General features: G+C 41.8%; 1 protein-coding gene across 9 annotated transcripts in view; it reads left to right on the top strand.

The window, feature by feature from the left end:
- The window catches only part of EBF1 (EBF transcription factor 1), a 397861-nt gene that overhangs the window by 255171 nt on the left and 117901 nt on the right, over positions 1-24789 (top strand). For 5 of the 9 annotated variants that reach the window (XM_047779017.1, XM_047778931.1, XM_047779089.1 and 2 more), the window contains one exon: positions 14807-14948. In XM_047779017.1, coding sequence (XP_047634973.1) covers positions 14807-14948 — 142 coding nt within the window. The remainder of the gene's footprint in view (positions 1-14806; positions 14949-24789) is intronic. The other 4 variants (XM_047779130.1, XM_047779099.1, XM_047778847.1 and 1 more) reach the window with 1 other exon arrangement.

Below are 24789 nucleotides of genomic sequence, written 5' to 3'. Positions count from 1 at the left end.
ACCCTTGTGTTACTCTCCATACAATTTTATGGCTAACTCATGTGCATGGTCTATGTCAGTTTCTGCATCCAAATAATGATGGGTAATGATTCATCTTTGGATGCCAGTGGGATCTGTCAATGAAAACAGCATGGAGTTTAAGGTGTGCTCTTAGGTGTAGTCAGTCAGCTTTAAGTGGAGATGGAAACATAGAGTCTCTGAGAGGATCTTAACAAATTTTAGCCGCAGATTCTGTGATGGGAGAAGGGGAAGGGATGATCCTGAGCATTGTTTTTTGGATGTTAAGATCTCTTATTCTCCAAGAAGATTATTTTTTTAAGAGGCGAGACTTAATAGTCTCATGAAAGAACACATTCAGTAGAAAGAGCCCGTTCTCTCCCGAGATTCTGAAGCAGTTCTATAAATCATTTGGCCTCTGCCACCTTTCGTCCTGACAGAGATGAATGGGGAGAATCCCTAGATTCTTAGTTTCCAGGAAAATGCTTCTCCTGGGTAGCTTCTGACCCTAAGGAGATATACCTGGGTGCTCTAATTCCCACCCAGGATGTTTCGTGTTGAGTAGGAGTCAGCTTTGCTGGTGAAACAACACATGGGATGCTGTTAAGTCTGTGTGACTGAGTGTCTTACAGCATGAGTTTGGGTTTCAATATAAACTGTCGTTTATACCTTGGCCTTGAAATGGGCTATTATATCTCCTTGGCCAAGCTTGAGTTAGGAATGAGGCATATCCAGGCACAATCTAATTCATGTCCCGTATGCATGTCTAGTAGACATGGGTGATGCCTTATAAATACTGGGATTAATTTTGCTGGGCTTATCAGGGCAGCAGAGTTAGAGATGGACTTTGGTGACATTGAGAATCTCAAAGAGTATGTGTATAAGAATTCTGAGCCCTTGTTTTCCCTCACAGGACCTGCTAGTGAAATGTCTGAAAGCTTTGACCTCTAGGAATGTAGCTCTTGGATGAAATGAGAACCAACTCAGTCTGTTATTTTTGAGAGGCTCTAGAAAGCTTTATTTTTGCAGATAAAATAGGCATTCTTTATTTAGTAGAAGGGCAACTGAGACAAAGAGGCATGAGGTAGGTTTCTGGAAAGCCTCAGTTTCCTCATTTGTAAAATAGAGTAAAAATAATGATTCTGCTGATTTCGCAAAAGGCACTATTTTGCAAGCATAACTAATTTGCAGATGAAAAAATAGAAATGTAAGCTTTTGGAGAAAACACTTGTGATAAACTAAAGTTAAGTCATGAGCTCAGTTACATGGTGTCTCAGCCTGAGTACAGTTGACATTTTAGACAGGATCTCCTTTGTTTGGAGGGTATCATAGTTGTCCTGTGTATCATAGGAGGTTTAGCCCTTGTCACTGGCCTCTACCCACTAGATACCAGTAGACAAGCCACCATCCCAACCCTTGTTGTGTAGACCAAAGTGTCTCCAGATGTTGACAAATGTCCCCTTATTGGCGTGCAAAATCACCCTTGATTGAAAATCACCAGCATAGTCCTATATCCTATGACCTCTGACAGACTCCTCCTGGTTATAGTGCTACTATCCCAGAGAGTGCAGTCTTTGCTTAGACTTGAAAACTGCCCAACATAAGGTCCATACTGTGCTCTGAATACATATGACTTCTTGGCAGTGCTTTTAGGATTCTCCAGCAGGCCCCAAAGTAGATGGGGGCCTTTCTCAATAGGGGTGGCTACCTTGTCCACCACAGAGCCAGTCTTTGCATCAAAGAGCTCTGTCTCTTTCTATCGGCAATGACAAATTCCTTACTGGAGCTCAGATTTAACCTCCTTTAACCATCTCCCACTTCTTACTTTCTGAGAGAAGATGGGAGCCTTTGGCAGAATGAACCTTGACATTTTGTTTTATATCTGTATACATTTACACATTTCAGTAATTGTCATTTTTGCACAGTTAGGACACGGTCTTGGGCATTGCTGGAAATATCCAGCAACTTCCTCTCAATGAGCCCTGAACTCCACCGGCATCCTCATCTTTGCTGTGTGCCTCCACCCCAAGCTGGCTTCTCTTCCTGCGTTTCCTGTCCTTGTTCATTTCTAACTGTGAGATGTGCTGAGGAGATGATTTATATGTGTCCACATTCATGTGTTCCATAGACATATGTATAAGTATATGTGTCCTGGTGTGTGTATCTTTGAGGTACATCTGTGGATATCATCCATAATGATCATGATATAGAAGCTCACATTTATTAGGTATTTCCTATGTAAGTGAGAGAAATTACGCTAAGTATTTTACATAAGTTATCATATTTATCTTCATGCTATGTGCAAGTAGGGATTAGGAACATGCCAATGGGGCTTCTTCCATTTTACAAATAAGGAAAATGAAGGAGGCTCTCAACATCTGAGAGCAATGGGGGCTACCCACAAATATGTATTAGAACCCCAGGAAAAGTGAGGAACAGTTTTCACCAGGGGTGTTGGCCCAGATAGAGCCTAAAGACACCAGCCCACTTCAACAGGGCAAGTGTCGGGTTGTGTGGAAGGAGAAAGCTTGAGCACTGTTCCTGGTCAGAGCCTTGGTGTTAGGGAGTTGACTTGTATGACCTTGAGAGAAAGAAGCTACCGTGCAGAAGACTTCTTGAGCTTCACCTGGTCCATGGAGGTTTTGGCCAGTTCTTCAGGGCAAGAAAGACCCCTCAGTAAATGAAGCCTGAGTCCAACAGCCCCTGACAGCCCAGAGCGCTCTGTTCCAAAATCATATGGAAGTTCTCAACTCTTAAGACTGAGCCAAGATCAGGGAGATTAGTCTTCTCAAGCAGCTGCCCTGCAGGATGCCCCAGCGGTATGTCAGAGAGATAAGGGTGGAAGGTTTCTGACAAATAGACATATGATTTTCATCATTTTTCTCATAGCATGCTAATTGCTGGTTTCAAATGTTTTGATGTCATGCTTCCCTTTGAGGGGGCAAGAGAGAGTGTCATTTTGACCCAAGAAGACTCCCTTCAACTCTTTACATCTCAATGTGGCTTTTCCCAGTTGTTCGAAAAACCCAAGGTCTGGAGACATCTGAGTGAAAGCACACGGTCCTGCCTATTAAGTGGGCTCCCTCCATCTGTCATGGGTGCCACTTGGCTTTTCTCTCGTCCCATCTTGCATGCTTACCAGGCCAGCCCGATCTCCATACAGCCCTGCTAGAGCACGTCTCCTCTGAACAGCAATCAGGGGCCTGTGTAGGTGACTGAGGAGGACATAAGAAAGGTTGCTGATCTCTTGACATGTAAAGACGTTCTGTCAGGCACACTCAGCCTCACCACGGCTGAGCTTCTGGTGTGTAAACAGAGACTGCTTAATTACCCAGGTCATGGCAATTAGTGTGACCTTAGCGTTTTCGAGAAATTAATCACTTTCTGCAGAGCTCCGCGGTATTCATACTTCAAGGCATATGGAATAAACCTTGTAGAAAATCTGGTGCAGTCTTTTTTTTTTTTTTTTTTTAATTTACAATGGATGTTTTCTTTTGAAATCCCCATGCTGTGGTGAGGGTAACAAACTTGCCTAAATAGGACAGTGGATACAGGCTTCATTCCGTTCTGGTGAGTGTGGGGATGTGGGGAGGTAGAGAGATGGAGGGGAAAGCAGTGGATGGAAACAGCTCATGACAGGGAGAATTTCACTTGGCTAAATGAGCCTGTTTCTTCATCTTGACACTAAAAAGATGCTAATGTCAAAGGATTGTGTTAAAACCATGCCACGGGTCTGTTTTTTAACTGACAGGAGCTAGACAATTCAAGGTTAAGATTTAAATCTTTATCAATAGCTTTCCTTGCTGGGGCTGGCAGAGTGAGGGTGTTGAGGGGAGGAACAAGAATTGGGTACAAGATGTCACCACAGTAGTCACGGTAATACCTGGAGACTGGGAAGTGCATTTCCAAATTCATCTTATCTCTTTAACAAAGTTTTTCCATAGGCTATAAATCTCTGCATATAAATGTTAGATCTGTAACTACATATGAGTATAAATGTCAGATATGTTTGTTCACACATGGATGACTACACTCAGTAGCATTTATTGTTGTGGTTGGTGGTGAATGCATCATGATGAAGAAAGATGGAGTGTTTGTCCTAATGAAACATATTCCAGTCAGGGTCTATTAGTTAGGATCATACCAGCTGCTGTAACAAATAGAGCAAAGAAGGTTTAAGGACTCACATGTAACAGAAGGTTATTTGCCGCTAACATAATTGTACAAGACAGGTGCTCCTGGTTGGTGAGCAGATCTTGCAGATGAAGTAGTTTGGGGACCTGTGTTTCCAACATTTCCTAGAGCCTTTTGGTCCCCGTCCTTCCAGTGGGAGAGTAGGGACTGCATAGAGAGGATATGTGGACTTCTTGAAAACCTGGTCTTAGGAGTTCCTGCTGTGTTTTAGCAGTTAAAGAACCGGACTAATGTACCTGGTCAGACGTGAGTTTGAGAGTTCAATCCCTGGTCTCGCTCAGTAGGTTAGGGATCCAGCATTGCCAGGAGCTATGGTGTAGGTTGCAGCCACAGCTCAGATCCCAGCAGCTGTAGCTCCAATTCAACCCCTAGCCTGGGAACCTCCATATGCCATGAGTATGGCCCTAAAAAGCAAACAACAACAACAACAACAACAACAAAAAACCCCTGGCGGAAAAAAAAAACAAAAAAACAAAAAAAAAACCCTGGTTTTAGAAGTGATTCTTGTCAAATCTGCTCACATTGTACTGGCTGGGAGTCTGTCACGTGGCCGTGTGGAACCACACACAGAGAAGCCTGGGAATGTCTAGTTGTGCAACCTAAGAAGGAGAGAAAATGGATACACAGGGAACCATTACCATAAGCCACCACACTGTGGACAAATAATCACAAATCATTAAAATTGTAAATTGTTTCTCTAAAGAAAAAACAGGAGAGTATGAGGAGATAACAGTGTGGGTTGGGGGATGGGAGCCTACCATAAAGCAGGTGACCAGGGAAACTTCAGAGGAGGTGACTTTGCAGCTCAGAGCTGAGGGATAAAAATAAATTGTCCTGAGAAAAGCCAGAACCATTTTCTAAGCAGAGAGAACAGCAAGCCCGAAATTCATGTTTATCTCATGTTTCTCTGAGGAGATGGACAATCTTCTTTTGCTTGCTGGTCATTTGGAGTAGGGGATAGGAAATCAGAGAAGAAACCACCAGGTTATTCTTCGCAAATTCCCACCAAAATGTGTGGTCTTTCAAAAATGATGACCTGGGAAATGACATTAAAAGGCAACTCTCTGCCCTTTTTTGGGGGTGAATTCTGTAAATTTCGGAGAACCCTTGTTATTTATTCAAAAGCCCACAGAGGCTCTGAACCAGTATGTTAAAGGGTATGATTAGAGGATTCTTAAAATATATGCCCGAACTCTGCATATTTTGGTCTGCTTTTAAAGGCACTTAAATAAAGAAGGAAATATTCTCAACCCTTTTATTTCTCTCCCACTAGTCCCCCACCCCCTGTCTGATATTGTTTTGACAAACAGCACATCTTGCAATTAAATTCTTTACCAACAGAATGCTAGGGGCCCGAGCTGCAATCACTCTCTTCATACAGAATAATTTCGAGATGCACCATGCTGATTAATTATACTGAAAGCAGCTCTAATGATAGTTTCAGAATACAGGATTAATTCACATAACATGGTAAATACAAATGGTGGATTTTCAACCTGATATATTAAACCATTACGGCTTATTGGGCAAATATGTATCTTGGCGTGAGCCTTATGCTGGGCCTTGGCAGAAAATATGCATCACTGAAAAGGAATCCTTATGAACAGGATCTGATGAGTGGTAGCTGTGCACTTAGAGGAAATAAATTCCTACATTAAGTACAGTTGCTATTGAAAAAAAAATGTAAAATACATTAAAGGCGAGATGTGAAAGTGTTGGATTTGATCAGTGTTGCCAATGGATATTGGTTTAAGGAGGCCTATACTTATTGAGACTTACCAAAGAAGATAGGCTTATGTTCTTCCATTTTTGAGATTGTCGCTTAGAGAGCTCTTATTATGGATGAGACACTGTACTAAGTGTTTTATGTGTATAGAGTTATTTATTTTCCTATCCTCTTTCCCTTGTTTACTTTGCTTCCAACAAGCACGTTGGCCTTCCTTCTCTTCCATCACTTCTCTTCCCCAAACTTACTAAACTCATTCTGGCCTCAAGACTTTTGCACTTGATATTTTGTCCCCCTGGAAATTTTCTGCCACATCATTGCTTCTCTGGATACTTCTTATTACTGAGATTTCAGCCAAAATGTCACCTCCTTAGAGAGGCCCTCCTAAATCATCGAATCAAAAGTAGCTCCTACCTACACATCATTCCCTCCACATTTTATTTTCTTCTTGGAACTTTTCATGTTGTGAAATTTGCTTTCACTGCTTATTTGTTTATTGTCTGAAAACCCCCTTTTTTTTTTTTTTGATCTGTGTTGGATATAAACTAAGCTCTTGATGGGCAAAATACTTGATCTGTCTTGTTCATTGCTGCTTTTCCAGTACCTAGGATAATGCTGGGCACTTGTTCCTATGATTAAATGACTTAGCTCTAGTTTACAAGTTGGTAAGAGATGGCATTGGGGTTCAAACTCAGGACTGTCTGACCCTGGAATCTGAGCTGCTGACTAATGTGCTCTTTATTTGCTCCCAGTTTCCCCATCCACGTGCCATAGTTCATTGGCAAAGAGCACACATGGCAGTTCTTTGTGTTTGGGCTCACTGCTACTTACAACAGCCAATGGGAACACGTAAACCAAGAGCAGCAGTTAAATGCCAGTGAGACCATCAAGAGCCATTGAAAGGACCCTGATCCACAGAGAGAGAAACTACGTTCAGATCAGGGATGGGCTTTTTACGTCTAGCATGTGTCACGGTTCAGGAGACAGAAGCCGAATCTAGTTTCTAATGGCCCAAATTAGTTGAGCACAAGTATCCAAGGATTTAGAAGAGTCTGTTCTTGATTGCTGATGAGGGGTATTTTTGCTGTGTGCCTTAAAGGGCGAATGTAATTCAGCCACTTGCCACCTTACTCTTGCAGTTCCACTCAGTTACATTCTGTAGGATCATGCGTCCTCCATAATTTTTAATGAGTTATTTGGAATCTTTCAACCAGATAGAAACTAGCAATCAGAGAGTATGTCATTCCATATCTGTCAAGGATGTTTTAAAGGACAAAGTTAATGAAGATCTAAAGACTGCTGACCATTTTTATGTAAATAATACCTAAAGTGTAGTCAGTCAGACAGGCAGAGTAGTGTGTACTGGAGGATTCCAGCGGGGAAAGGACTTAAGCCAGGAGTTCGTATTGAGAGCACAAAAGCTACTGTGGTTGAGAAGTGGACCTGGACTTTCAAGTTTCCCTCCAGGTTTGCCTTTGCACTTAATTGTGTCCTATGGCCTTGGGGATGTTTTTAAGCCTCTTGGGCATCCATTTTCCAAATTGTAAAAGGAAGTATTGGACATGCAGCATCATAGCTACTGAGGTCTCCTGTTTGTCATTGTCTCCTATGATTCTCTTGTGATGACATATTTTTCAACCTAATTGCATTTCCTGAGTAAGAAGCACACTCTGTATTTTAAAATCACTCAAGACCATGCTAAACTGCCAATTCAGAGCATCCTGTATGCATGAGATAACCAGTGTTTGCACACAGAATTGATATGATCCCATATCAAGAAAGGAAAGTTACTAATATTTTAGTGTGTGTCTTTACTGCAGATGGATTACGATCCCTTCTCTGCAGTTTTGTCCCCATAAGACATTTAAAAATTTTCCTTGGAAGCCACTGGACTGGCTGATCTTTTGGGTCTAGTTAAAAGAACCTGTCAAGAGTGCTTCAGCAGACAGGTTGGGTGAAGAATGTGAGCTGTGTAAAGTAGAGGGTAGAAGTTGGAGCCGGTAGCTTTTATTTTATAGAATAGTTTGAAGTTTACAGGAAAAAAGGAGTGAAAGAACAGAGTTCTCATATACTCCCTAATTTCCCTTGCCTAGTTTTTCTTATCATTAACATCTTGTGTTAGTGTGATATGTTTGTTACAATTAATGTGTCAGTATTGATACATTCTTATTAATCATGGTGCATAGTTTACACTAAGGACTCACCATGTTATACATTCTATGTGTTTGTACAAAGGCTTGATGTTATGTATCTACCATCACAGTATCCTATAGCACACTTCCACTCTCCTAAAAACCCTCTGTGTTCTACTTGTTCATCCCTCCCCCTCCTCCTCCCAAACTTCTGGCAACCACTCATCTTTTTACTGTATCCACAGTGTTCTCCATTCCCAGATGTCTTGTAGTTAGAAGCATACAGTATATAGTTTTTACAGTTTGGATTTTTAAATTTAGCTCTTTGCATTGAAGGTTCCTCCATATCTTTTTGTGCCCTGACAGCACATTTTAAAAATTGCTGCCTCATATTCCATTCTGGGGATTACCAATTTGCTTATCCATTTGCCTACTGAAGGATATTCTGGTTGCTGATGCCTTATATTTAGTTGAGGGTTTTTTTAAATTGATATAATGTTAGATTCACATGGAGTTGTACAAAATTATACAGAATGATCCTGTGTATCCTTTAGCCAGTCTCCCCTAGTGGTAATATTTTGTGAAACTATTGAAAAATACCACATCATATTATACAGTATTCATTCAGAATATAAGCATTTGATACAGTCTACCTATCTTATTCAAATGTCCCTAGTTTTACTTGTACCCAGTTGTGTGTACATATGTCTTTAGCTCTATAAAATTTTTTGCACATTTAGGTCTGGGTATCTGTCACCACAGTTAAGGTATTGAACATTTCCATTCCTATAAGGATCCCTCCTGTTGGTCTTCTGTAGTGGCCACATCCACCTTCCCTCTGTCCCTAGTCCCTGGCAACCACTAGTCTGTTCTTCATTTCTGAGCTTTTCTTATTTCAAGAATAAGTCAATGAAATCATGCAGTGTACTAGTTTGCTATGCCTGTTCTAATGAAATGCCACAGACCAGGTGGCTTAAAAACAGAAATGTGTTTTCTCACAGTTGTGGAGGCTAGAAGTCCCAGATCAAGGTGTTAGCAGGTTTGGTTTCTTCTGAGGCCTCTTTTCGGCTTGCAGGTGGCCTCCTTCTCACTGTGTCCTCACATGGCCTTTCCTTTTTGCATGAACACCCTGGTGTGTCCAAATTTCCTCCTCTTATGAGGGTACCAATCAGATTATATTAAGGGCCATCCTAATGCCTCCTTTTAACTTAATTACCTCTGTAAAGGCCCTCTCTCCAAATACAGTCACATTCTGAGATTCTTGGGTTAGGACTTCACCATATTAACTTTGAAGGGGACATAAGTCAGCCCATAATGTGCAATATGTAGTCTTTTGATATTGGCTTTTTTTTTTCACTTGACATAATTCGTTGGAAGTTCATCTAGATGTATCAATAGTTTCTTGCTTTTTATTGCTGAATACTATCCCACGGAATGCAGCTTACTTAGTGCCTTTTTACTTCATAAACTTCAGGCCAGTGTATATTCAGGGCTCTGAATTAATGCAAACATAGAAAAGCTAAACCCCGAAGGTAAGGAAGCCACATAATAGGCCAATTGCACTACTAATTTCCTTGGACTGAGTTATCATACACAAGCCTTGAAAACCAAGATATACAATTTTTAAATCATTATTCAAAATTAAGTTGTTAAAGTGCTTAGACTTTTGGAGGGAGGTATTTCCTACCAACAAATTCTAAGTTTAAACATTGAAAATACTTTTATGATTTAATTTTTTTATGATTTGATGTTTGTTCTAGAAATGTTTAAAGATAGAAATTTCAACCCTTTGGGTTGCATTTGTCATAACCCCTTCTTCCACATGAGCTGCTACTTTTGTTAATGTGATTTTCCAGTCATGACTGAATTTAGCTGCTTGCATCTTTTTGAAAATCTGCTCATGAGACAGAGATCATGCTTCATGAATCTGAGATAATATGTTGGGACATACAAGGTCTTCTGCCTGATAGGAACGGAAGAGATATAGCCTGAGGAATGATATCAAGAAAATATTAACCAATAACAAAACTCCAAGAGAACCCCTCATTCATATGAAGTATTGGGAAAACTGGATCACACTGATAAGATGTCTAATTTATGGACTATTTTCAAAGCAGGAAAGTTTCACTTTATTTCATGCCTAGAACATAACAGGCTAAGAGGCAGATGATTTATAGAAAGTAATGTAAACCAGTGAAATCTCCAATTCACCGGAGACCTAAATAATATAATTGTATGTCATAAACATGAAGGTCTTTATAGGTCTTTAAATTTGTGAGATTTCTTTGTTAGAATGATAAGATAGTGAACGCAGAAGCAATAATTTTTGTATCCTTTTATTTAAAATAACAGTATATGCTGGTCCTCTTTACGGCAATTAAGATGTTTCAAATTGTCAGCCTTGGACTTTTTGATGAACATCACCAACAAGGCAACAGCTATGCTACCGCTGCTAACATTTGCTACGTAAGAACCAGAAACCATGTTAGCCACTCTAAATAATGTGAGCCTCATAGTAACCTTATGAGATAGGTACTATTATCAATTTCCATTTGGGAGTCAGAAACACTGAGGCTTAGAAAGGTTAAGTTACCTGGTCAAAATTATATCAGCTAGGAAAGCTTGAGTGTCAAGAATTATAAATCTTGTGTTGAACTATTTGTAATTTTAAAAAGATGGTGATAAACAGTAAAATTGATAACTTTTAGGGATATTTGGATCCAAGATATGACAGAGCAAATTCTGAACCACTCATAGGGGAAATCAAAAAAATTCTTGTAAAATCTCTAAAGTCCATGGGTAGCTATGGACTTCTCTTCTGCCCTTTTTATTCGCTCCCACTGAATATCCTCACCTGGAGAGTTGGATGCAAATAGAAGATACCACAGAACACACTGGGTATTTGCCAGCACATCTCTGGATTGCTCTACTAAAAAGCCGTGCCCTTTCCCCAAATAGACGTTTCCAAAAAAGGAGAGATAAAACTATATACATATATAACCCTAAACATGTCTACCTAGCCTAATACTTATTTCAGTGGAAATAACTTGGACATCCTCACAAATAAGTTGGAACAGTTTATTTCAAAATCGTTCAACAGCAGCACTGTCCAGTAGATATTCTGCCATAATGAGAGTGCTCTGTGACTGCCCTGTCCAGTATAATAGCCTCCAGCCACATGAGGCTACTGACCACTTAAAATGTGGCTATGGAGACTTAGGAACAATGGAATTTTAAATTTTACTTAGTTTAAGTGTAAATAGCCATATGAGTGGTTACTGAATTAGTTGCAGTTCTAGAGAGTAAAGATTTGGTTATAACAGATATCATGAAATTCTAAATATACCTGCCCTTCATTTTACCCTGGGTCAGGGAAGTGAGGAAGGAGGTAGAAAGGGAAGGGATGGTCAAATCCAAATGTAAAATCATTTTCCATGTTTATCTGTCCCAAATTCAGGCCGGGCTTTGTTGACAAAATTGGGGAAGGTTGAAGATTTGGCAGGCCTGTCGGTCCCCTTGCCTGCATGAATGTGTCAGCACCTCATTAATCTTGTGTTTAAACTGTAAAGGCTCTTTTCCCTCCCACTATAGGCTTATTTTTAAAGGACTTTTCACTGTCCCCTTGGCATCTCACCATTAGATTTTTTTTTTTTTAATTTACAAGTGGCTCTATGGATTAATTGCAGCAGTTCTTATACTTAGTTGCATCTTGATCATTTCCAAATTGGAATGAGAGAAATTATTTGGGGGTAGGGAAATGAAAATGTATTGTGTTATGAGTTTTGGAGGAACATGCTAGGTATTTATTTTCTAGAAATTAAAGACATGAAGATTCTCTGTATCATCTTTCTCCAATTATAATTGATCTTTCAACAAAATGATCTTATCACACATGTGGTCTTGGTGACCCTTCTCTTGCCAAGAAAAGAAAAACATAGGGTATAGTTTTTTTTTTTCCTTAACCGTTTTCAACATATTTTGTTCAATGTCAGAATTAGATGACAATGTCTTTAAAGGATACTGAATATTTTAAGCCTGTAGACCTCTGTCTTACAGGTGCATGGTGGATTGTCACTGTGTTTTTTTTTTTTTTTTTTTTTTTCTGAAGACAGACATCTAGAATAACCACTTTCTGTATTTCCTGACACTGGAAACAGATACCGTTTAGCATTCCTTTTATAGTTTCTTCAGCTAACGACTCCAGTGACCACTTAATTGTGGTCTTGTAGTAAATCAAAATTTCTTTGAAAGACCCAGCTCTGTTACATAATTATAAATGTCCCATGGAGTCATCTCCTGAACTAAAAAGAAAAAGTGAATTTCCGTTGCTTTAAATAATATGGACTCTGCCACTACTTACAGCCCTTTTGACAATAAGAACACTCTCTTCTTTCCCTCTTCCTCCTTCTCCTTTTAAATTAACGTGCAGTTGATGGGGCATACACAGAAGCTTCAGGCTGTCACATCTGGTTGGTCAATCATGAAGAAAGAGAAAAACCACGTTTCGCAAACTGCTGCTTCGAACTTACTGGGTCCTTCCATGAATGACTTGCCCTGGCTGGAATTTTAGGTTTCACAATGACTAGCGATAATACCCTGAGTCCCTGATGGACTCTCTTAATTGTTTACTTTGCATTTTAACAAAACAGAGTTAAAAAATAAAGTCGGGGAGGGCCCAGGTCAAGGTGAGGACCCTGAGGGAAGACTGAGGGGGGGCCCACAGAAGCCCTCTGTCACAGTCACCCTTGGGAGACCCCAGGGAAGGATGACCATATGCCTTGCTTCCTGACTTCTGTACCCCGGTCTGGGTAGAAGAAAGACTAGGGCCTTGATAAAAGGACCAAGGCTAGAGTTCCTGTATGGCTCAGTGGTAATGAACCTGACTGGTATCCATGAAGATGCGGGTTGGCCTCTCTCAGTGGCTTAAGAGTCTGGCTTTTCACTGAGCCATGGTGTAGGTCACAGATGTGGCTCACATCTGATATTGCTGTGACTATGGCTGGCAGCTGCAGCTCTGATTCAACCCCTATCCTGGGAAACTTCCATATGCTGCAGGTGCAGCCCTAAAAAGAAAAAAAGAAAAAAAAAAAAAAAAAAGGACCAGGGCCTTGGGTCTGCAAGGGAGGGCTCAGAAGGAAAACAAAAACAACACCAACAAAAATTTGATTGCCATCTGGGTTACGGGGCAGGGGAAGGGGTGGGAATCTGATCTGCCATATTTTGCCAGGACGCCTTTAGGTCAAAGAGGGGAACAGTGGAACTTTTAAATATGGCAAACATTGTTGGGGAGGGTCTGCAGAGGGTGCCACTTTGCCAGGCAGGGCTTAGAGCTTGCAGGCACCGCATTTTCCCCTCTGCCCAACTCAGGGGATGAAATCTTAGCATTGCCCAAGATACTCTAAGTCAGGGCCCTCTTTGCCCAATTTGGAGAAAAGGCTTCCTCAGAAACCAGGGCCTCAGTATGTGCCAATCCTTGTAAAACATTTCACCTCATCAGGGCCTAAAGCCTCTCAAAACCAAGAACAATTAAAGCGAGAGTCTTTCTAAGCAACTGGGGAATTGCGAAAAAATAAATCAGAAATCCTCAGCCTTGGCTCTGGAGGTTCGCCTCATTATGAGAGCAGATCTATTAGCCCTCTTGCCATTGTCTTTCATTTCTCAAGTGAGGTGATTCTAATTAAATTAATCTGCATGTCAATCTATTGGTGATCAATCAAAGAGCCTGAGGTCCCCCCTATGCTGCAGGGTGCTTGCGGCTGACAGGGGCTGATAATGGAGGAAGAAATAAACTGTCGAGCAAAGTTAATTAGTCAACATAATAGGTGGATTAAACGGGAGCCAGCTGATTGCTGTTTCCCATGTCAAAGCATGAGGTGGGAGCTGAAGCTGCAATTACAGACAATTATTATATTTGGTTGTAAGAGGTCGCATGAATAAACATATCTCTGTGGGTTTCAGTTTTAATCCTCTTCCCCATTTAATATAAGGAGAAGTGTAGGTCATTTCTTCTCATTGTTTTAGTCAAAGTTCTCTGAGAAAACACTTTTGCCTGTGTCTGTTCTGGCAAACTCAGTCAGTTTATGAGACTGTAGGGTATCTGGACCAGGGCTCTTTTTTTTTTTTTTTTTTAAACACAGATCTAAGACCCTTAATTAGCAAGGATTTTTTGGGGGTGCTGGTGGTGGTGGTGGTGCTGAGGCAGCCTTTGGTCTGATGTCTTAACTAAACTAACGTGGGAAGGAGATGTAGAAGAAATCCCGAAAAGACACCCAGGAGAGAAAGCTGCATTCTAGCTCTCACTGAAACCTCTTTTTTCATTTCTCTCTCCTCTTAACCCTGACGCAGTGGGGAGGAAATATTTTAAAGATTCAAAAGATTTTTATTTGCATGATCAACTGTGATATCTGCCTCAGTGTCTAAACTGAAGGGTAATTTAGGTGAAACACAACCACCCTTGTGTAAAAAAAAAATATGCTAATAAAGATCCTCTTGTTAAAATTATGGTTAACAGTGTACCTTCTGCTGTATAACTATAAACTGTGCAATTTTACTTAAAACTGCATCAAAAGCGTTCCATGCCAAAGACCCACTCATCAATAGCTCCTCTTGTTAGACTTGTACAGCATAAGCACCAGTTATTATGGGAAATAGCTATGCAATTTTCTTCAGCTCCCAGCTGTTATTTATTTAACTTGAGTTTATTACCCTCTATGCTTTTATATTAAAATGTTCATTCATTTCTCTCTTCTGTCTCTAGGTCGTGGTGTCTACAACAGTCAACGTGGATGGCCATGTCCTGGCAGTCTCTGATAACATGTTTGTCCATAATAACTCCAAGCATGGGCGGAGGGCTCGGAGACTTGACCCCTCGGAAGGTACGCCCTCTTATCTGGAACATGGTAGGCGACTCATTTTCATTGGTTGGCATTGCTACTTGCACTGTGTGTTTATTTGGTTTCTTTCTTCCCACTCCACCCCGCATTTTCTGCCCCTTTTCAAATTTCAAATGTCCTGTTGAACAATACGGATGCTGAGTATTTAAAGACAGGAAGGTATCTTTGAGGCCCTGTCTTTCTTCTTGAACAGCTCTCTACCCTGGAAATAGCTGAGGCGTCCTTCCTTCTGGTTGAGAAATGGGGGGGAGACTGGACCTCGGCTTTATTTTAAAGCACTTGGTTAAAAAATAAAGACCAAAGCAGGGCGACAAAAATCAGGATATATTTTGAGGTTATCATGGTTGACCTGATTGTTTAATGAACTTCACTCTCTTTCAAATCTTACTGGTGTATCGCTATGACTAGATACTTAACTACATTTGGAGATAAGATCCAAAGTCCAGGCTTTCTGAATATGAAGTCCAAACTAAATGTCCCTCCTGTGCCCTGTGCACCCCCCTCCCCTTATCACCCCATGATACAGCTTGCTTTCTGTAGGTAGATTTTAGTGAGGGAGAAATCATATTTCTCTTGATTTTACGGCCAATCAGTTGTATCTTTGAGAGGACTGGAGGAAACCAGACCAAGATTTGAACCAAGGGAAGTGAATGCCCCTCAAAGGAACTGTAGGCTGGATTAAAAGTGTGTCCAAATATTTCTGTGCTATGTGTATATATAATGTATGCATCAGTCCTTCCATTCATCCTCCATTCATCAATCTATCTATCCATCCATCTACCCATCCAGCCATCATCCATCCTCCATTCAGCCATCAATCCATCCATCAGTCCAACCAACCATCCATCGATCTATCCACACACCCAAGAAACACTGAGACTCTACTGGATACCGATAACATTTTCTCCAATCTCTTCAAATTAAACTCTTAATTCATTTCTGCATTTCACTTTCCAATTTGCTAAGTCATCAGGATTCTTTTAAAAACACAAATTACCACCTGCCGTGCCTGATTTTTCAATGGGCCATGAGCTGTCCATGATATAGTTTTGAGGTAGAAAACTCCTTCCCCTGCCAGCATACCAATTTCATAAACACTATTTTGGCCTGACTTTTTTTTTTCTGCACTTAAGGAATATACATACTGTAGTTTTTAGTAATTAGCCAGATTTAATACTTTTAGGAGGGATTCTTTACCACATCCAGTTTTACAGTCTTTTTAAAGTAAACCATCATCTTTCAAAAGCCGTTGCTTTATGGTTTCATTAGTGCTGAGATGGATGGATATTCCTTTTTGCAGGAGGCCATTTGAAACACCTGCTCATGATTACATTCCTAGTTCCATTTATGTACTTAAAATTATTCCGATCCTCACTTTACAGCAATGTTACCTTTTTAATACCCTTGAAGTCACTTCAGACATTGCACGATTAGAGATGTTTAACTCAAAGGAAGAAGGGAAAAATAGGTAAATACTGAGTGGGTACCATCTGGAGAGCACCAGCTTAAAAGCTGAAGTCTTGTTTCCCACTGTGACGGGTTAGTTACTGACCTGTCTGGGAATAGAATTGACTGTTAGTTTGGAATCTGACAAGTCATGGGTTCATAATTTCAAAATATGATCCCAGTGTAGACCACACCCAGCTCCCATTCCTGCGCTGAGGAAGCTGGTAGAAGCGCGAATAACACCATGCAAATCATCCCTCCACCAAAAAACCCAACACACATTAGTAAAAAGCAACCTGCAAGCCAGGATACCTCTAGGGCATGAAGGCCTGGAACATTATTTTATATCGTGATGTGGAGGAAAGAGCCTTGATATAGGGGCTGGGAAACCTAAACTGAATTCTGAGCTTCACCTCTGCCCTTTGTATGACCTTGGACAAGTCAACTTACTTTTAGGATCCTTAGTTTCCTTCTGGACAAAATGAAGATGATGATCTGAGATGGGGGAGTGGTAAAAAAAAAAAAAAGTGTGCCTTGGGTGGGGACAGGTCACATACACAGGGGAAGTAGACTGGGTGGAGGCTACAGAAAAGGCCAAGTTCATGCTCTGCCGACCCCAGCCCTAGGGAGTTGTCAAGGGCAGGGAGAGCCCAGTGAGGCCAGGTGTTCCAGTTTGGCCAGAATTAAAACTCTCCTATTTTTTAATTGCTGGCAACCAATTACAAATATTTTAGCCCCCAAAGGGTGGGGGTGGGGAAGGGGGAAAAAAGTCACTTAGGAAGAAGATAGCCATATTCTCACAGTTTGAGACCTCTGGATCAAATTGTCTCTAAGCTGTGTCCCAGCTCAAGTATTCTCCCTTCTAGGTGGACAAATTAGTATTTCAGTCGGGCTCTCCTTTTATTCTGTTTTAAAGACAACATTTTTTTTCTCTGCTCCAGTTGATCAGTCCCCGAATGGCCATGTTCTCATTAGCATTTGATTTAAGAAAACGATGACATTTCATGGTTTATTGATAGTTAACCATCACAGAGGACCTGAGTATGTCCTATCTCCTTCAGCTAGGAGGCCTCTCTCTTGCCAAAACCTGACTTCCCTTCTCTCCAGAAGAATAAAAAGGCAGACACTTCGAGGTTCTTAGTAATGACAATACGTGGAAATATGCTTCTCTGAAGAATGAATCAACCAACCACACATAACCACCCACTCATTTAGACACTTCAAGCTGATACATAAATATCTACTCTGCAGAGAATGACTATGGGCTCTTTCATTGGCGACGTGTGGGAGTGGACTTTGATGCTAATTCATGTCGATTTGGAGACCTGGTACTATTTTATCTTGGCCATTGAAGAATCCTATTTGAAACTGCCCCATTAAGACTCGCAGAGCCACGCCTTGTCCTCACACCTCCCACCCCCCACCTCCCGCCTCCCACCTCCCACTGCTGCCCCACGGTGAGTCTGTGCTGTATTTTCACCTCTCAGGTGATCTGTAGGGGCCTTCGTTTTCCCTCATTCTGGGCTTCTTACCATCTCATTACAGGTAGCCTGCATTATTCTGAACTCTTCTGCACATCTCTATATCTTGCTTGTCAGAAGCTTGGAGGAAAGTTCTCTTCCGTGGCTCATCTTTCCCCCGATAAGAGAAATAGAGACCACACTTAACATTCATGCTGTCTTCCCTTGTGTGACCCACAGACTCACAAACCTTGGAGCTCGAATAACTGTCCCTGTATTTCAAATGGGAGAGTTGACAAAGGCAAATTTATTTCACAGACTCTTGTGTGGTCCAGAGAGGGTGAATCCTGGCACGTTGTAGCTCATGGTAATTGCTCTCCCGCCCATTTTTTTCTTCATTCATAAATACTGAGATTTTCTTTGGCTGGATATTTATGAGAGAGTTTAGGCCAGTAAGGTTTCCTCTTTAAGCAAGAGCTTTATGGAAGATATACCGTTGGGGAGAGAGGCAGCCTCAGAACCTAACTGCTCTCAGGCTGAGCTGACCTCGTCCACCCCCCCCACCCCCTGCCATGGTAATGCACAGCTCGGAATTGTGTGCTGCTGTCTTCCAGCCTCTTGGGCACATTCCAGGGGACTGTGTGCTGGGATCTTCAAAGGGCTGGGGGAGTGTATTACCATTTTTCTTCTTGAGTTTCAGGTTGTGTTTACTTGAAGGTAAGGCCAATCCTGGCATCAGTTTCTCTATTTTCCCCCCCTGGAGCAAAATGCAGTGCCCTTACAAAGCAATAGTGCAGGGACCCTGTCAGCTTGCATGCGCTAACACTTTATTATCTAATGATCTAATATGCAACAAGGCAAAGTGCCGGTGCTCATCATTCTGACATAGAATGCCGGGAGAAGTGACTAAATTACTTTATGTACCATTAGCGCTAGCAGCTATGGTGAACTCACCGGCAGCATTTATGCAAATGCCTGTGAATACACTCCACTGGCTTTGTCAGGGAGCCGGCTGACAAGCAGTTTAAATGCTCATTTTTTATTTTTTTTAGGGGACATTTTTTTTTTTTAATTTTGGCATGAATGTGTTTTTCCCTCTTTCTCCCGCCATCTCTCCCCTTTGCACTTTTGGGGGATTTGCTTCCTTCATGATCACCAGGGAAATCTGAACAGGTCTGGGGGCTCCACCAGCACCCTTTCTGGGAGTGTGGTTAAGGCTTCCATCTGGTGTTCTTCAGATTTAGGGCTTTTAAAAATTATTATGTATTTGTACCACCTTCATATATTTTTGAAAAATCAATGGAACTATATTAATCAGGAGTTTTTAGAAGACGAACATTTTAATGGTCATGAGGACTTAGTTTCTTGGCTCAAATGCAGATGTTTTGAAACACCCCTGCTTTTTAAAATGGCAAGTGATTGAAATGTAGTTTTGTGGACATCAGATACAAATGAATTAAATCTCCCACGTAATTACAAAGATTGAAATGTGAAGTATAATTGTGCCAGGATCCCAAAATAAAACAAAAGTGGGATTTGGTCAAACTAAAAATCCTTCGTAGCAGAAAAAAAAAAAAAAGAGTGGTGTTAGAATCACGGGGCCCATCTCCTTGCTGTAATTACAGCGTTAGAGAAAGAGAATCCGATTTTCACCACCACTAGTTAGTTCTGACCTTTCCATTGTAGTGTCCCCGTCCAGCTGTCCCTGACAATATGGTGTTTTTCTTGCTCTTTGGCATTTGACCTCCTTTAATCCTTTTGCTCTAGACAGAGCAGTTTTTGCTTCTGTTGGCTGCCCCTGGGTATCCAGCCCCGTTGACTCCTGTGCCCAGCTGCACTTAAATTTGTTGTTTTATGGACATGTGGAGAAAGACGGTTCAGGCTTGGGGAGATTACTCCAAATTGAGAGACAGCGTGGAGCTGCCAAAGAAACGAGAGGCCCTCTCTTTCCCCCTCTGTGTAATGAGGCCCCTAAGAAATGGCTAAAGAATGTCCGGTGGATCTAATAGGAGGAGGATCAGCTGTCTGACGGGAGAGCTGGATTCCAGTCTTGACTCTGCCATTCACTAGCTGTGTGTCTCTGGGAAGGTCACTCTGTTTCTGTGGCCTCAGTTTTGTATATTTTCTCAGAGCTGGGAGGGGCCATCTCTAGACTTTTCAGCATATACTATTTTTCGCTGTTGCTCTGAACTGAAGTCATTGACCCAGGCCTTCCTTCATCTTGTACCTCCTGAGATATCTTTGGGGAGTCAAGTTTTTAGGAGAACAGAGAAATCCACTGGGAGTTTCTAGTGCATCCCTTTCTTGGGAGCACTGGCCAAGGAGTAAGGCATCCATAAGGTGGACTTCAGACCATTCTTCCCTCCATTCCTTCATACTAAGCATCTGCTACCTGCCAGACGGCAGGCTAGGTGCAGGAGCATGGACAGATAGAGTCCTGTCTTCACAGAATGTATATAAGTAGAGAAGAAAGATGCTCAACACACTTTACACCTAGCTCATTGAAGTTGTGATAAAAGGACCATTAAGGGAGTGGGGTTGGGAGTGAGATGTCAGGAGAGCCTTCTTCAGGAAATTCCATGTATACTATAAGCTAAAAGATGAGTAAATTTTCACCTGACGAAGGACGAAGAAACAGATTTCCAGGCAGATGGAACAGCATGTGCAAAGGCTCCTTTGCTAAGCTGAGTTCAAGGAAACAGAAGGAAACTGTGATGGTTCCTGTTGCTCCAGCTGCTGGGAGTAGGTGGAGTTAGGGCTGGGGAAGCTGAAGAGGGGTCAGATCACGCCAGCTCGTGTGGATCCTCAGCCGTGGTCGGTGGCAGTTGTGAAGTGATGCAAAGGCCAGGCAAGGCTTTTAAGAGCTCAGTGTCAATTACATGGTCTCCTAGCGTGTTGTGAAAACCCAGGGCGAGATTGCTCTGAGTGGCTTATTACCTTGCCCTTCCCTGCCGACCTTTGGCAGCTCACCAGGGGTGTCGGCTGTGTCCTGGAGCTGCCCCCCCACCCGCCATCACTTCTTATTCTGTTAATAGTGCATGTGTTCAAAATAAGAAGAAAGCCCAACATTTGGAGAGTTCTTTTTTTCCGGATGGTTTTGGCTTACTGATTTGCTTTTATCATAAGTAGCTTAGGGAGAGTTTACCTATTGAATTCTTTTTTCACATGTAGAGACTTACCTTTGTAAGGCCTTTAGAATGGAGGGCTGCTCTGTTATTTGACCTATGAAATAGGTATATTACTTGTCTAACCCCAACACCATGCAAATTGGATGAGTGAAAATAAACTCAACAACAAAGAGAAACAGACCGCCCCAAGTCTCTCCCTTCCCTCCCCCCAGAGTCTGTGGCAGAGTCACAGGTCATGCTGAGTGAAGAGGCACCGAAGTAAAGACAAGGCATGTAAAATGTGCCCTCATTTTCCAGGGAAGGAAACTGAGGCCTGGGGACGGCACGTGACTCGCTCACCCTCACGTGGTTAGTTTCAGTCCAAATCCCTTTAGAACTCTGCGCTTGCCCAGGGCGTGCTGGCCTGCAAGTGTGAATTTCAGGGGTCGCACAGATGTTGGAGGATGTGGGGTCCACCCCTGATGCCTTTCCAATTCCACTTGGCCCAGGCTTGCAGGGATCTCTTGGGATTTCAAAGATCATGAGAAGAATGTCAACTCTCTCCAACTTCCTGACGGAAAAGCACCTTCAAGACACCAGAGCAGAGGATGAATGACTCAGAGCGTTACACTCGGACAGTGGCCCTTTATGGGACTGGTTTTGGTGCAGAACTCCAGCCAGGCCCACTTAGGCAAGAGTATTTTGGTGAAGAGTCCAGATGAGCAGAAAAATACGGGCGTCATCTTTTTTATGGAGGGTGGCAAAAAGCAGGGCAGGTGCTTTTTGCCTCCTCGAAAAAGCAGGACAGATGCAAGAACAGAACATTGGGGTTAAGAATATCCAGATGTGTCATAAAATAGAGGGCAGAGGCCCCGCATTCTCAAGCATCACAACAGGCCTTTTTCTTTGAGCGATGGGTGGGGAAGGTATCTTTCGTCTTCCCTTGCAATAGAAGGGACCTGGCAAGATGTTAAGATAACAAACAAGGATGTAAGCGAAGACTGATTTTCAAAGTGTCCCCTGAGTAATCCGAAAAGCAGGTAACCCCACAGATCCTAGCACTGGGCAAGGGGACTTGATAGCCAGCAGGCTCTCAGCATCAGGCAGATTAGAGTCCATGAGCCAGAGGTCACTGCCAAGCAGGTGATCTACTTTATCTCTATGTGAATATGACACCACCAATAGCATTGCTGACCAAGGAGAAATAGGGCTCAGACTTTGCTGCCCTGCTTAAGAGTGACCAGGCCCAGGAAGTGATAAGTATTCTTTTTTCTTCTTATTGCTGTCATTGTTATTTTTGGGCTTTTATCAGCTAACATTTAGGGAGCATCTACTGTGGGCCAGCACGGCAGTAATCATCTTATTTCTAGCATCTTGTCAAGTCCTCCAACAAATCTGAACAGTGAAAAATCATTATCCTCATTTTATAGATGAGAAAACTGGGGTTTAGAGAGGTCAGTAACTTCCCCAGAGCCACAGGTAGGGTTGGACCTAGGACTCAACCCCGGGTCTCATTACCCGCAGAGCTGTGTGTGATAGTGGTACTAAGAACAATGGCAATAAACATGCCCTAAGTCCCCTAAGTCCTGGCTCTGCTGGGCACATAGCGCTGTGGGGCACATAGCGCTGTGGGGACCCTCCTGTAAAGATAAGGAAAGATTAAGTAACTTGCCCGGAATTTCATAGCAAAGAAGTTGTAGGAGCTAGGATTCAAACCCAGAGAGCCTGACTTGGAGGTCTGTGCTTTCAACTGCCTGCTCTATCCATTATGCCAATATCCTTTCCATCTCATATCCTGCTGTTATTTTTTTCTCAATACGGGTAAGGCAGTTATGCTGGAATCTTAAATAGGCCTTTCAAAAGTTAGCCCAGACATACCTTTTTTTTTTTTTAATTTTTAAACAGGCATATTGTATATGTTATCTTAGAGTTCATTTTCCTTCAGTAGCCTATTTTTTTTTTTTCTCATGGGTATTGTCAAATCAAGAAAATGCTGGTTTTTTGGCTCACCAGTATGTTTTCTGTGGGCCTGGCAAGATAAGGGGGAGACTGGGACTATTTTATTTATTTGCAAGGATGTTCTAACTCATCTCTGTAGAAGTCATTTGTTGACCATATGGACACCCTGGCACATATGCAAGGTAGAGAAAAAGGAGACCATGAGAAAAGTGTGGGATTGGGAGTGAGATGCCTGTTAGGACACTAAGAGTTGCTTTGTTAGGGTACCAAAGGGTAACTAAACCTCAGGCCACAAAGACTATGGGAAACGGAGAGGGATCTGGGGAGGCAGTTTTCCCAAATGAATTTCTTGACAAACCTGTCAACTGTGGGACACTTCCAGCATTTGGTATTTTGTGTGACCTAATAAATGCGTGAACCACACTTATTTTCATAAGCACATAGTGTCGGGTGAGGGTGGGGAGAAAGAATGGTGCTTTCTCCTTATATTTTGTAGCAACATGATTAAGCCTGATTTTTTTGTCTTTTATTTGGTCACAAAAGTGTCATAATTCCAATTGTGTTTTTCTGCATAATTGATTACCCCCAACCAAGGGCCTCTTCCTATTTACTTTCTGCTTACTTGAGAATATCAGAGGAGTCAAATGATATGAATATGCAAATAAGAGCTTCTCTGTACTGGTCATAAGTCTTAAGATGAGATATTTAGGGGCAGTGACCAGGAGTGGGTTTGAAATGTTTTTTTGTTTAAACATTTTCAGTTATTCACACATAAATAAATAAAAAACAGAACGCTGTCCCTACCTTGTCACATGACCTCCACTGTGTGCTTTGATGTCTTTGGGCCTCGATTTCCTCACCTATCAAGTGGGATTAGGGACAGGGGGCTTGAATCCAGCTGATTTCCTGAACTGCTATGCACACACTGCCTTGGTGAGTGGCCACCAAAATCTCAAAGTGACGGTCATTCTACAGGACAGATCTGAGGTCACCTTCCCTTTACCTTGGTCATTCTTGGTCAATAGAGGGTTTCAGGAGGCCTGGAAAAGCCATAGGACACACCTAGCCTTCTTCTCTCTGAACTTCTCCAGCCGAGATGGTGTAGCGTTGAATTTGCTTAATGGTTAGCAGTGAGCTTTTAGACCAGGTTTCCAATGCAGTATATGAGATAATTTTAGGTGAAAGGGGGGAAATGTTAATTTTTTAAAATAATTATGTCTGTCTTAATGCAGAAGCAAAAAATAAAAAAAAAACCCAAAACCCAAAGTACTCCAAAGCTGTGATCTCACAGCTCTTATTACTTCAGACAAGAATGAGTTGAAAGAAAAAGTAAGTCAATCTAAACCAAAATAGCAACTATAATGTTAATTAAGTCATAGAGTAAGTTGTAGGAGATGGAGCAAAATCAGGACTGAAGTTTGGGAAACACGGTTTTAAAGGGCTTAAGGGTTGGGGGAAGTAATAATTCTTTCGTGTCATCAGGAAACAGTGTAGGACCCTGGGAAACTTTTTTTTTTGTTTTTACGAGTCAAATATTGTTTTTTAATAGAAAACCTTTTTAGCTCAGTTTACCATGAGAATAGACTTAATGTCCTCATAGGATTTTAAAAATCAAAACCTCTCCCAAGCTGTTCACTCTGTTTTTATTTTTAAACAAGTAGTGTCTGCATGTCAGAGAGCAGAAATTAGTGTGGAAAGAAGGATTTGAGTCAAGGGAGAGAATCAGCCAGAGTCCACCCAGGCAGCGCATTATGATAATATATACGGAACCAGCTGGACACTGAGCTAAGCTGACATTGTGTTGTCAGGGGCAGAATCGCTCATCAATTTCCAAGATAGGATTTGAGTTCAAATGACAGAAAGAGCAGCAACTGT

This window comes from Phacochoerus africanus, chromosome 1, assembly GCF_016906955.1.
Source record: "Phacochoerus africanus isolate WHEZ1 chromosome 1, ROS_Pafr_v1, whole genome shotgun sequence".
NCBI lineage: Eukaryota > Metazoa > Chordata > Mammalia > Artiodactyla > Suidae > Phacochoerus > Phacochoerus africanus.
This window is presented reverse-complemented; position numbering and strand designations above follow the sequence as displayed.